This window comes from Bombina bombina, chromosome 1 (genome assembly GCF_027579735.1).
Source record: "Bombina bombina isolate aBomBom1 chromosome 1, aBomBom1.pri, whole genome shotgun sequence".
Lineage (NCBI taxonomy): Eukaryota > Metazoa > Chordata > Amphibia > Anura > Bombinatoridae > Bombina > Bombina bombina.
In genome coordinates, this window is record NC_069499.1 from 1,331,774,595 (window position 1) to 1,331,787,960 (window position 13,366).

The 13,366-nt window shown below is 39.7% G+C and overlaps 1 protein-coding gene across 2 annotated transcripts in view; it reads left to right on the top strand.

The window, feature by feature from the left end:
• Positions 1-13,366, top strand: part of WDR59 (WD repeat domain 59) — a 177,823-nt gene that overhangs the window by 25,022 nt on the left and 139,435 nt on the right. For both annotated transcript variants that reach the window (XM_053702127.1, XM_053702137.1), the window contains exon 10: positions 6,731-6,887. In XM_053702127.1, coding sequence (XP_053558102.1) covers positions 6,731-6,887 — 157 coding nt within the window. The remainder of the gene's footprint in view (positions 1-6,730; positions 6,888-13,366) is intronic.

The following is a 13,366-nucleotide window of genomic DNA, read 5'->3' on the forward strand; positions in this document are numbered from 1 at the left end:
TTAATCATCCATTTGCAAGTGGGTGCAATGCTCTGCTGACTTGTTACATACACTGTAAAAATTTCGTTAGTGTAACTGCCTTTTTTCACTGTTATTTCAAATTTTGTCAAAATTTGTTTCTCTTAAAGGCACAGTAACATTTTTTATATTGCTTGTTAACTTGCTTTAAAGTGTTTTCCAAGCTTGCTAGTCTCATTGCTAGTCTGTACAAACATGTCTGAAACAGAGGATACTTGTTCATTATGTTTAAAAGCCATGGTGGAGCCCCATAGGAGAATGTGTACTAAATGTATTGATTTCACCTTAAACAGTAAAGATCAGTCTTTATCTATAAAAGAATTGTCACCAGAGGGGTCTTTCGAGGGGGAAGTTATGCCGACTAACTCTCCCCACATGTCGGACCCTTCGCCTCCCGCTCAAGGGACGCACGCTAATATGGCGCCAAGTACATCAGGGACGCCCATAGCGATTACTTTGCAGGACATGGCTGCAATCATGAATAATACCCTGTCAGAGGTATTATCCAGATTGCCTGAATTGAGAGGCAAGCACGATAGCTCTGGGGTTAGACGAGATACAGAGCGCGTAGATGCTGTAAGAGCCATGTCTGATACTGCGTCACAATATGCAGAACCTGAGGACGGAGAGCTTCAGTCTGTGGGTGACGTCTCTGAATCGGGGAGACCTGATTCAGAGATTTCTAGTTTTAAATTTAAGCTTGAGAACCTCCGTGTATTGCTTGGGGAGGTATTAGCTGCTCTGAATGACTGTGACACAATTGCAGTGCCAGAGAAATTGTGTAGGCTGGATAAATACTATGCAGTGCCGGTGAGTACTGATGTTTTTCCAATACCTAAAAGGCTTACAGAAATTATTAGCAAGGAGTGGGATAGGCCCGGTGTGCCCTTTTCCCCACCTCCTATATTTAGAAAAATGTTTCCAATAGATGCCACTACACGGGACTTATGGCAGACTGTCCCTAAGGTGGAGGGAGCAGTTTCTACTTTAGCAAAGCGTACCACTATCCCGGTTGAGGACAGTTGTGCTTTTTCAGATCCAATGGATAAAAAAATTAGAGGGTTACCTTAAGAAAATGTTTATTCAACGAGGTTTTATTTTACAGCCCCTTGCATGCATTGCGCCTGTCACTGCTGCGGCGGCATTCTGGTTTGAGGCCCTGGAAGAGGCCATCCATACAGCTCCATTGACTGAAATTGTTGACAAGCTTAGAACTCTTAAGCTAGCTAACTCATTTGTTCCTGATGCCATTGTTCATTTGACTAAACTAACGGCTAAGAATTCCGGATTCGCCATCCAGGCGCGTAGGGCGCTATGGCTCAAATCCTGGTCAGCTGATGTGACTTCAAAGTCTAAATTACTCAACATTCCTTTCAAGGGGCAGACCTTATTCGGGCCTGGTTTGAAAGAAATTATTGCTGACATTACTAGAGGTAAGGGTCATACCCTTCCTCAGGACAGGGCCAAATCAAAGGCCAACCAGTCTAATTTTTGTGCCTTTCGAAATTTCAAGGCAGGTGCAGCATCAACTTCCTCTGCTTCAAAACAAGAGGGAACTTTTGCTCAATCCAAGCAGGCCTGGAAACCTAACCAGTCCTGGAACAAGGGCAAGCAGGCCAGAAAGCCTGCTGCTGCCTCTAAGACAGCATGAAGGAGCGGCCCCCTATCCGACAACGGATCTAGTAGGGGGCAGACTCTCTCTCTTCGCCCAGGCGTGGGCAAGAGATGTTCAGGATCCCTGGGCGTTGGAGATCATATCTCAGGGATATCTTCTGGACTTCAAAGCTTCTCCTCCACAAGGGAGATTTCACCTTTCAAGATTATCTGCAAAACAGATAAAGAAAGAGGCATTCCTAAGCTGCGTACAAGATCTCCTTGTAATGGGAGTGATCCATCCAGTTCCGCGGACGGAACAAGGACAGGGGTTTTATTCAAATCTGTTTGTGGTTCCCAAAAAAGAGGGAACCTTCAGACCAATTTTGGATTTAAAGATCCTAAACAAATTCCTCAGAGTTCCGTCATTCAAGATGGAAACTATTCGAACCATTTTACCCATGATCCAAGAGGGTCAGTACATGACCACAGTGGACTTAAAGGATGCCTACCTTCACATTCCGATTCACAAGAATCATCATCAGTTCCTGAGGTTTGCCTTTCTAGACAGGCATTACCAATTTGTAGCTCTTCCATTCGGGTTGGCTACAGCCCCAATAATTTTTACAAAGGTTCTGGGCTCACTTCTGGCGGTCCTAAGACCTAAGTCCTTACCTGGACGATATCCTGATACAGGCGTCAAGCTTTCAAATTGCCAAATCTCATACAGAGATAGTTCTGGCATTCCTGAGGTCGCATGGGTAGAAAGTGAACGAAGAAAAGAGTTCTCTATCTCCTCTCACGAGGGTTTCCTTCCTAGGGACTCTAATAGATTCTGTAGAAATGAAAATTTACCTGACGGAGTCCAGGTTATGTAATCGGCTTAATGGTAGCGGCGATGGACATAGTGCCATTCGCGCGCCTGCATCTCAGACCGCTGCAATTATGCATGCTCAGTCAGTGGAATGGGGATTACACAGATTTGTCCCCTCTACTAAATCTGGATCAGGAAACCAGAGATTCTCTTCTCTGGTGGTTATCTCGGGCCCATCTGTCCAAGGGTATGACCTTTCGCAGACCAGATTGGCCAATTGTAACAACAGATGCCAGCCTTCTAGGTTGGGGTGCAGTCTGGAACTCCCTGAAGGCTCAGGGTTCATGGACTCAGGAGGAGAAACTCCTCCCAATAAATATTCTGGAGTTAAGAGCAATTTTCAATGCTCTTCTGGCTTGGCCTCAGCTAGCAACACTGAGGTTCATCAGATTTCAGTCGGACAACATCACGACTGTGGCTTACATCAACCATCAAGGGGGAACCAGGAGTTCCCTAGCAATGTCAGAAGTCTCCAAGATAATTCGCTGGGCAGAGACTCACTCTTGCCACCTGTCAGCGATCCATATCCCAGGTGTAGAGAACTGGGAGGCGGATTTTCTAAGTCGTCAGACTTTTCATCCAGGGGAATGGGAACTCCATCTGGAGGTGTTTGCTCAATTGGTTCTCCGTTGGGGCAAACCAGAATTGGATCTCATGGCGTCTCGCCAGAACGCCAAGCTTCCTTGTTACGGATCCAGGTCCAGGGACCCAGAAGCGGCACTGATAGATGCTCTAGCAGCGCCTTGGTTCTTCAACCTGGCTTATGTGTTTCCACCGTTTCCTCTGCTCCCTCGTCTGATTGCCAAAATCAAACAGGAAAGAGCATCGGTGATATTGATAGCGCCTGCGTGGCCACGCAGGACCTGGTATGCAGACCTAGTGGACATGTCATCCTTCCCACCATGGACTCTGCTTCTGAGACAAGACCTTCTAATACAAGGTCCTTTCAATCATCCGAATCTACTTTCTCTGAGACTGACTGCATGGAGATTGAACGCTTGATTCTATCAAAGCGTGGCTTCTCCGAGTCAGTAATTGATACCTTAATACAGGCACGAAAGCCTGTCACCAGGAAAATTTACCACAAGATATGGCGTAAATATCTTCATTGGTGTGAATCCAAGAATTACTCATGGAGTAGGGTTAGGATTCCTAGGATATTGTCCTTCCTCCAAGAGGGTTTGGACAAAGGATTATCAGCTAGTTCTTTAAAGGGACAGATTTCTGCTCTGTCTATTCTTTTACACAAGCGTCTGGCAGAAGTTCCAGACGTTCAGGCATTTTGTCAGGCTTTAGTTAGAATTAAGCCTGTGTTTAAACCTGTTGCTCCTCCATGGAGCTTAAACTTGGTTCTTCAAGGGGTTCCGTTTGAACCCCTTCATTCTATTGATATCAAACTTCTTTCATGGAAAGTTCTTTTTCTGATGGCTATTTCCTCGGCTCGAAGAGTCTCGGAGTTATCTGCCTTACATTGTGATTCTCCTTATCTGTTCTTTCATTCAGATAAAGTTGTTCTGCGTACAAAACCTGGGTTTTTACCTAAGGTGGTTTCTTTTTGGCTTCGGAGTATAATCCGTTTAGCCTATGAGACTGCTGGACAGCAGCCTCCTGAAAGGATTACAGCTCATTCTTCTAGAGCTGTGGCTTCCACCTGGGCCTTTAAAAATGAGGCCTCTGTTGAACAGATTTGCAAGGCTGCAACTTGGTCTTCCCTTCATACTTTTTCCAAATTTTCCAAATTTGATACTTTTGCTTCTTCGGAGGCTGTTTTTGGGAGAAAGGTTCTACAGGCAGTGGTTCCTTCCGTTTAAGTTCCTGCCTTGTCCCTCCCATCATCCGTGTACTTTAGCTTTGGTATTGGTATCCCACAAGTAATGGATGATCCGTGGACTGGATACACTTAACAAGAGAAAACATAATTTATGCTTACCTGATAAATTTATTTCTCTTGTAGTGTATCCAGTCCACGGCCCGCCCTGTCCTTTTCAGGCAGGTCTAAATTTTAATTAAACTACAGTCACCACTGCACCCTATGGTTTCTCCTTTCTCGGCTTGTTTCGGTCGAATGACTGGATATGGCAGTGAGGGGAGGAGCTATATAGCAGCTCTGCTGTGGGTGATACTCTTGCAACTTCCTGTTGGGAAGGAGAATATCCCACAAGTAATGGATGATCCGTGGACTGGATACACTACAAGAGAAATAAATTTATCAGGTAAGCATAAATTATGTTTTTTTCCTTGATACAACTGAGTGAAAGTGAGAAAGTTTAATGATGTTAGCCTGGATTTTTCTTTATTAAAAACTAAAATTAACTCACAAGAGTCACTGCCATTTGAGCAGTAACCATTCAGCTCATCTTCCTATGTACATCTGTCATGATTCAGATAGAGCATGCAATTTTAAACAATTTTGCAGCTTACTTCTGTTATCTAATTTGCTTTCTTCTCTTGGTATCCTTTGAAGGAGCAGCAATGCATTACTGGGAGATAGTTAATGCATTGGGTGAGCCAATAACATGAGGTATATATGTGCAGCTACCAATCAGCAGCTTTAAGCCTGCCTAGGTATCCTCTTCAACAAAAGATACCAGGAGAACAAAACAAATTAAATAATAGAAGTAACTTAGCAAACTGTTTAATATGTTCATGAATCATGAAAGAAAAACATTGGGTTTCATGTCCCTTTAAATTCAACCTTTGCTTTTACTGTGATCTTTTGAGATTTAGCCCTAATCCCGAGGCATTGCTTTATTGATTTCGGAGTAAACACCATTAAACTGAGGAGAAAAAGAAAGTTACTGTGTCTCTACTTGCCAGATACACACTCCGTTATTAGTCATGGGAGAAGCATCCACATTGGATGCTCATTGTCCTTCTACAATAAGAATTGGTTACTGGGGAAATTTAAACTACAATATATATTTCTTCTTTAAGGAGAGATGGCTGTGTGATATATTTTTTTAGTCAGATTTTTACATGTACGATGCATAATTTTCAGTATCCCTTTAATGTTTTTAATTGTTTTTACTATATTTATAACTATATTTATAGTTGCAGTTCAGTATTTTTTTTTCTTTTCTAGACTTGGTTGTGATTCACCCAAATGTTTTTGTTGCACAATATAGAGAGCAGGATGTTCACACACACACACCAGTCACATTACTTCTAATTAGTGCATGTTTGCAAGTTGTTTAAAATGTGCACGCTCTATTTTGGTTTCATGTCTTTTTAATAATAGTGAACCAATAATCAAGCAAAATTTAGGAACATGTAATTGTCAATAGTTAAATAATTGTGGTGGTAAACCAGTAATCATGATCAGCAAACTCATGCAACAAGTTTGATAATACAAATAGCAAACCTATTTCCTAATAAAAGATGCAAATAAAGTGCAATAACTATCATTCTCATATAGTTGAATTTCCAAAAATATATTTTAAATCAAGCCTCCAAAATAATGAGAAACAAAGTAAGTAAACGTTTTTATAATACATTGCAGTAATGGTCCTGTGTTAGGAAGTTGTGTGTAGAATTATGTGTGAAGCAATGACTTAGTGCTAGGAAGATATACACTTTGTCTGTGATATGCTGCAGGGTTTTGAGTCTGCTTATGTTAAACTTATCTGAGCTGGGTGTAATTGGGCTATCATTTACCAGTCTTCCTTTGTAATCCCTGGTTTACATCTTTTCTGCCCCCCCCCCCCCGATTTTTGTTAAAACAATGTTCTTTATATAAAAAAAAAATAGGCACAACAAACACAGCCACTGACTGACCGACTGATGTTTCATGACCGCTACAGCATTTTATCAGATTTAGTAAAGGACATACAACTTCTTTGCTTGGAACATGATTTGATGCATAATGGATACGTCAGTAACCAGTCCTGATTGGCTCCTCCAAATGAGTGGAGTTTTAACTTTGAAAAAAATTGCAGCAAACAAGGTGTTAAAGCATTAAAAAAATCACACTCATCTAGTATGTTAATTTATTGCAAGATTAGATTCAAATCTTTTAAGTAATAGGTGTTTACTATCCCTTTCCGTTCACTCTTGTATTTTTAAACTGGAAACTTTTGATAAACAATCATCTTATATGATTTCAAAGGGCCACTCAAGTTGTTGTTTCCTTATCCAAGTGGATTGGAGTCACACAAACAATTGTTAGTTGTGTTTATATGTCCTAATGTGAAGATATAACTGATAGAGCTATATCAAAAAATTAATTTTTTGTTGTTGATCTTCAAGCCTTTTAGCAATGGTCTGGTGACAGTGATGGTCCCTCAGCTGCGACGGGAGAACAGCCTTCTGCTGTGGAATGTGTATGATATGCATAATCCTGTACATATCTTCGTAGGACATGATGATGTTGTGCTGGAGTTTCAGTGGAGGAAACAAAAGGAAGGTTTGTCTCTTTAAGGAGCAGGGGAAAGATACAATAGGATATTCTTTTGGGGAAATAATTTGAGAGGAGGATGAAACAAAAGATATAAATTTTAAGTATGAAATACTCTCCCAGCATTGCATCTTGCAGAGTAATATGTTTTTAATTGTGGTAACAGATAGTTTAAAAACGATTTGGACCAGATCTCCTTTTTAAAAAATAATCTCACACACCACTGGTCAGATGGTGTCTTTGTAAAATAGCTGGGACTGTCAATGGAATTTAACCTTCCTCTATAAAAAGAATTAACTTTATATTAATGTTTGCTCTTTTTAGGAGTCAGGCAATGCAGAACTGATATGTCAAGCAGCATTCTCTGTGTATTTAGTTATCTCACAATTTTGAGAAAGTGAATATGTATAGGGGGCTACTAAAATATTGTATTCTCTAGTTGAGTAACCTTAGGGTTTTGACAGACTGTCACCTCTATATCGACGTATAGGTTCTATAAATGCCTCTTGTTAGAAGCATTATTATTATTAGTATTACTATTATTATTTTGTATTGGACTCCAGCCACAGATCTTTTAAAAACCTAACAGGGGCTCCTGTCTATAACCCAATACATATTAATTTCAAGAGTAATACAATACAGTTTGCTTTTACATCCATTAAGGTGTTTTTTGAAAATTGTAAAAATGAACGATTACATTAGACATTTGACATCATATGTACTGTCTCTCTCTCTCTCTCTCTCTCTCTCTCTCTCTCTCTCTCTCTATATATATATCTATATCTATCTATATATATATATATATATATATATATATATATATATATATATATATACATACATACATACATATATACATATATACAGTGGATATAAAAAGTGTACACCCCCCTGTTAAAATGTCAGGTTTCTGTGATGTAAAAAAATGAGACAAAGATAAATCATTTCAGAACTTTTTCCACCTTTAATGTGACCTATAAACTGTACAACTCAATTGAAAAACAAACTGAAATCTTTTAGGTGGAGGGAAGAAAGCAAAAAAAAACTAAAATAATGTGGTTGCATAAGTGTGCTGCTCTAGTTGGTCTTTCCTGAAATTTTCTTAGTCGCATCCCACAGCAAAAGCCATGGTCCACAAAGCATCAGAGGGATCTCATTGTTAAAAGGTATCAGTCAGGAGAAGGGTACAAAAGATTTTCCAAGGCATTAGATATACCATGGAACACAGTGAAGACAGTCATCATCAAGTGGAGAAAATATGGCACAACAGTGACCTTACCAAGAACTGGACGTCCCTCCAAAATTGATGAAAAGACGAGAAGAAAACTGGTCTGGGAGGCTACCAAGAGCCCTACAGCAACATTAAAGGAGCTGCAGGAATATCTGGCAAGTATTGGTTGTGTGGTACATGTGACAACAATCTCACGTATTCTTCATATGTCTGGGCTATGGGGTAGAGTGGCAAGACAAAAGCCTTTTCTTATGAAGAAAAACATCTAAGCCAGGCTACATTTTGCAAAAACACATCTGAAGTGTCCCAAAATCATGTGGGAAAAGGTGTTATGGTCTGATGAAACCAAGGTTGAACTTTCTTTCATGTAATTAGCAAGAGTCCATGAGCTAGTGACGTATGGGATATACATTCCTACCAGGAGGGGCAAAGTTTCCCAAACCTTAAAATGCCTATAAATACACCCCTCACCACACCCACAATTCAGTTTTACAAACTTTGCCTCCTATGGAGGTGGTGAAGTAAGTTTGTGCTAGATTCTACGTTGATATGCGCTCCGCAGCAAGTTGGGGCCCGGTTTTCCTCTCAGCGTGCAGTGAATGTCAGAGGGATGTGAGGAGAGTATTGCCTATTTGAATTCAATGATCTCCTTCTACGGGGTCTTTTTCATAGGTTCTCTGTTATCGGTCGTGGAGATTCATCTCTTACCTCCCTTTTCAGATCGACGATATACTCTTATATATATACCATTACCTCTGCTGATTTTCGTTTCAGTACTGGTTTGGCTTTCTACAAACATGTAGATGAGTGTCCTGGGGTAAGTAAGTCTTATTTTCTGTGACACTCTAAAGCTATGGTTGGGCACTTTTTTATAAAGTTCTAAATATATGTATTCAAACATTTATTTGCCTTGACTCAGGATGTTCAACATTCCTTTTTTTCAGACAGTCAGTTTCATATTTGGGATAATGCATTTGAATCAATCATTTTTTCTTACCTTAAAAAATTTGACTTTTTCCCTGTGGGCTGTTAGGCTCGCGGGGGCTGAAAATGCTTCATTTTATTGCGTCATTTTTGGCGCGGACTTTTTTGGCGCAAAAAAACTTTTCTGTTTCCGGCGTCATACGTGTCGTTTGCGCCAAAAATGTCGGCGTTCCGGATGTGGCGTCATTTTTGGTGCCAAAAGTATTTAGGCGCCAAATAATGTGGGCGTCTTATTTGGCGCTAAAAAAATATGGGCGTCGCTTTTGTCTCCACATTATTTAAGTCTCATTATTTATTGCTTCTGGTTGCTAGAAGCTTGTTCACTGGCATTTTTTTCCCATTCCTGAAACTGTCATTTAAGGAATTTGATCAATTTTGCTTTATATGTTGTTTTTTCTATTACATATTGCAAGATGTTCCACGTTGCAACTGAGTCAGAAGATACTTCAGGAAAATCACTGCCCGGTGCTGGAGCTACCAAGCTAAGTGTATCTGCTATAAATTTTTGGTATCTGTTTCTCCAGCTGTTGTTTGTATTGCATGTCATGACAAACTTATTAATGCAGATAAAATTTCCTTTAGTACTGTTACATTACCTGTTGCTGTTCCGTCAACATCTAATTTTCAGAGTGTTCCTGATAACATAAGAGATTTTATTTTTTAAATCCATTAAGAAGGCTATGTCTGTTATTTCTCCTTCTAGTTTACATAAAAGTCTTTTAAAACTTCTCTTTTTTCAGATGAATTTTTAAATGAACATCACCATTCTGATAAATGGTTCTTCTGGTTCAGAGGTTTCTGTCTCAGAGGTTGATGCTGATAAATCTTTGTATTTGTTCAAGATGGAATTTATTCGTTCTTTATTTAAAGAAGTATTAATTGCATTAGAAATAGAGGATTCTGGTCCTCTTGATACTAAATCTAAACGTTTAAATAAGGTTTTTAAATCTCCTGTAGTTATTCCAGAAGTGTTTAATCTCCCTGATGCTATTTCTGAAGTAATTTCCAGGGAATGGAATAATTTGGGTAATTCTTTTACTCCTTCTAAACGTTTAAGCAATTATATCCTGTGCCATCTGACAGATTAGAGTTTTTTGGGACAAAATCCCTAAGGTTATGGGGCTGTCTCTACTCCTGCTAAATGTACTACTATTCCTACGGCAGATAGTACTTCATTTAAGGATCCTTTAGATAGGAAAATTGAATCCTTTCTAAGAAAAGCTTACTTATGTTCAGGTAATCTTCTTAGACCTGCTATATTTTTAGCGGATGTTGCTGCAGCTTCAACTTTTTAGTTAAAAGCTTTAGCGCAACAAGTAACAGATCATAATTTTATAGCATTATTATTATTCTATAACATGCTAATAATTTTATTGGTGATACCATCTTTTGATATCATTAGAGTTGATGTCAGGTATATGTCTCTAGCTATTTTAGCTAGAAAAGCTTTATGGATTAAACTTGGAATGCTGATATGTCTTCTAAGTCAACTTGGCTTTCTCTTTCTTTCCAGGGTAATAAATTATTATCTCAACTGTTTCTGGAAGGAAGGGAACTTTTTTACCAAAGGATAAAAAATCTAAGGTAAATTTAGGTCTAATAATCATTTTCGTTCCTTTCCTCACAACAAGGAACAAAAGCCTGATCCTTCATCCTCAGGAGCGGTATCAGTTTGGAAACTATTTCCAGTTTGGAATATATCCATTTTTAAATGAACATCAAGCCTTATAGAAACCTATAGCCAGCTCCTAAGTACCCATGAAGGTGCGGCCCTTATTCCAGCTCAGCTGGTATGGGGCAGATTACGTTTTCTTCAAAGAAATTTGGATCAATTCCGTTCTCAATCTCTGGTTTCAGAACATTGTTTCAGAAAGGTACAGAATTGGCTTCAAGTTAAGGCCTCCTGCTAAGAGATTTTTTTCTTTCCCGTGTCCCAGTTAACACAGCAAAGGCTCAGCATTTCTGAAATGTGTTTCAGATCTAGAGTTGGCTGGAGTAATTATGCCAGTTCCAGTTCTGGAACAGGGGCTGGGGTTTTATTTTATCTCTTCATTGTACCAAAGAAGGTCAATTCCTTCAGACCAGTTCCGGATCTATCAATATTGAATCGTTATGTAAGGATACCAAACATTCAAGATGGTAACTGTAGGACTATCCTGCCTTTTGTTTAGCAAGGGCATTATATGTCTACAATAGATTTACAGGATGCGTATCTGCATATTCCGATTCATCCAGATCACTTTTAGTGTCTGAGATTCTCTTTTTAGACAAGCATTACCAGTTTTGTGGCTCTACCGTTTGGCCTAGCCTCAGTTCCAAGAATTTTTTTCAAAGGTTCTCGGTGCCCTTCTTTCTGTAATCAGAGAACAGGGTTTTGGTATTTCCTTATTTGGACGATATCTTGGTACTTGCTCAGTCTTCTCATTTTCGAAGAATCTCATACAAATCGACTTGTGTTGTTTCTTCAAGTTCATGGTTGGAGGATCAATTTACCATTCAGTTCATTGATTCCTCAGACAAGGGTAACCTTTTTAGGTTTCTAGATAGTTTCAGTGTCTATGACTCTGTCCTTGTCAGACAAGAGAAGTTTAACATTGATCAGCTTGTCAAAACCTTCAGTCACAATCATTCCCTTTGGTAGCCTTATGCATGGAAATTTTAGGTCTTAGGACTGCCGCATCAGATGCGATCTCCTTTGCTCGTTTTCACATGCGACCTCTTCAGCTCTGTATGCTGAACCAATGGTGCAGGGATTGCTCTGAGATATCTCAATTAATATCTTTAAACCGATTATACGACACTCTCTGACATGGAGGACAGATCACCATCGTTTAGTTCAGGGGGCTTCTTTGTTCTTCCGACCTGGACTATAATCTCAACAGATGCAAGTCTTACAGGTTGGGGAGCTGTGTGGGGGTATCTGACGGCACAAGGGGTTTGGGAATCTCAGGAGGTGAGATTTCCGATCAATATTTTGGAACTCCGTGCAATTTTCAGAGCTCTTCAGTCTTGGCCTCTTCTGAAGAGAGAGTTGTTCATTTGTTTTCAGATAGACGATGTCACAACTGTGGCATACATCAATCAATTTTGGTTTGGGCGGAATCCAGCTCCTGTCTTATCTCTGCGGTTCATATCCCAGGTATGGACAATTGGAAAGCGGATTATCTCAGTCACCAAACGTTGCACCTGGGCGAATGGTCTCTTCACCCAGAGGTATTTCCTGAGATTGTTCAAATGTGGGAACTCCCAGAAATAGATCTGATGGCTTCTCATCTAAACAAGAAACTTCCCTGGTATCTGTCCGGATCCCGGGATCCTCGGGCGGAGGCAGTGGATGCATTATCTCTTCCTTACAAGTGTCATCCTGCCTATATCTTTCCGCCTCTAGTTCTTCTTCCAAGGGTATTCTCCAATATTTTAAAGGAATGCTCGTTTGTACTGCTGGTAGCTCCAGCATGGCCTCACAGGTTTTGGTATGCAGATCTTGTCCGGATGGCCTCTTGCCAGCTGTGGACTCTTCCGTTAAGACCAGTCTTTCAAGGTTCTTTTTTCCATCAGGATCTCAAAACCTTAATTTTAAGGTATGGAGTTTGAACGCTTGATTCTTGGTCAAAGAGGTTTCTCTGACTCTGTGATTGATACTATGTGACAGGCTCGTAAATCTGTATCTAGAGAGATATATTATAGAGTCTGGAAGACTTATATTTCTTAGTGTCTTTCTCATCTTTTTTCTTGGCATTCTTTTTGAATACCGAGAATTTTACAGTTTCTTCAGGATGGTTTAGATAAAGGTTTGTCCGCAAGTTCCTTGAAAGACAAATCTCTGCTCTTTCTGTTCTTTTTCACAGAAGGATTGCTAATCTTCCTGATATTCATTGTTTTGTACAACCTTTGGTTCGTATAAAACCTGTCATTAAGTCGATTTCTCCTCCTTGGAGTTTGAATTTGGTTCTGGGGGCTCTTCAAGCTCCTCCTTTTGAACCCATGTATTCTTTGGTCGTTATATTACTTTCTTGGAAAGTTTTGTTTCTTTTGGTCATCTCTTCTGCCAGAAGAGTCTCTGAATTATCTACTCTTTTTTGTGAGTCTCCTTTTCTGATTTTGCATCAGGATAAGGCGGTGCTGCGAACTTCTTTTGAATTTTTTACCTAAGGTTGTGAATTCTAACAACATTAGTAGAGAAATTGTGGTTCCTTCATTATGTCTTAATCCTATGAATTCTAAGGAGAAATCATTGCATTCTTTGGATGCTGTTAGAGCTTTGTAATATTAT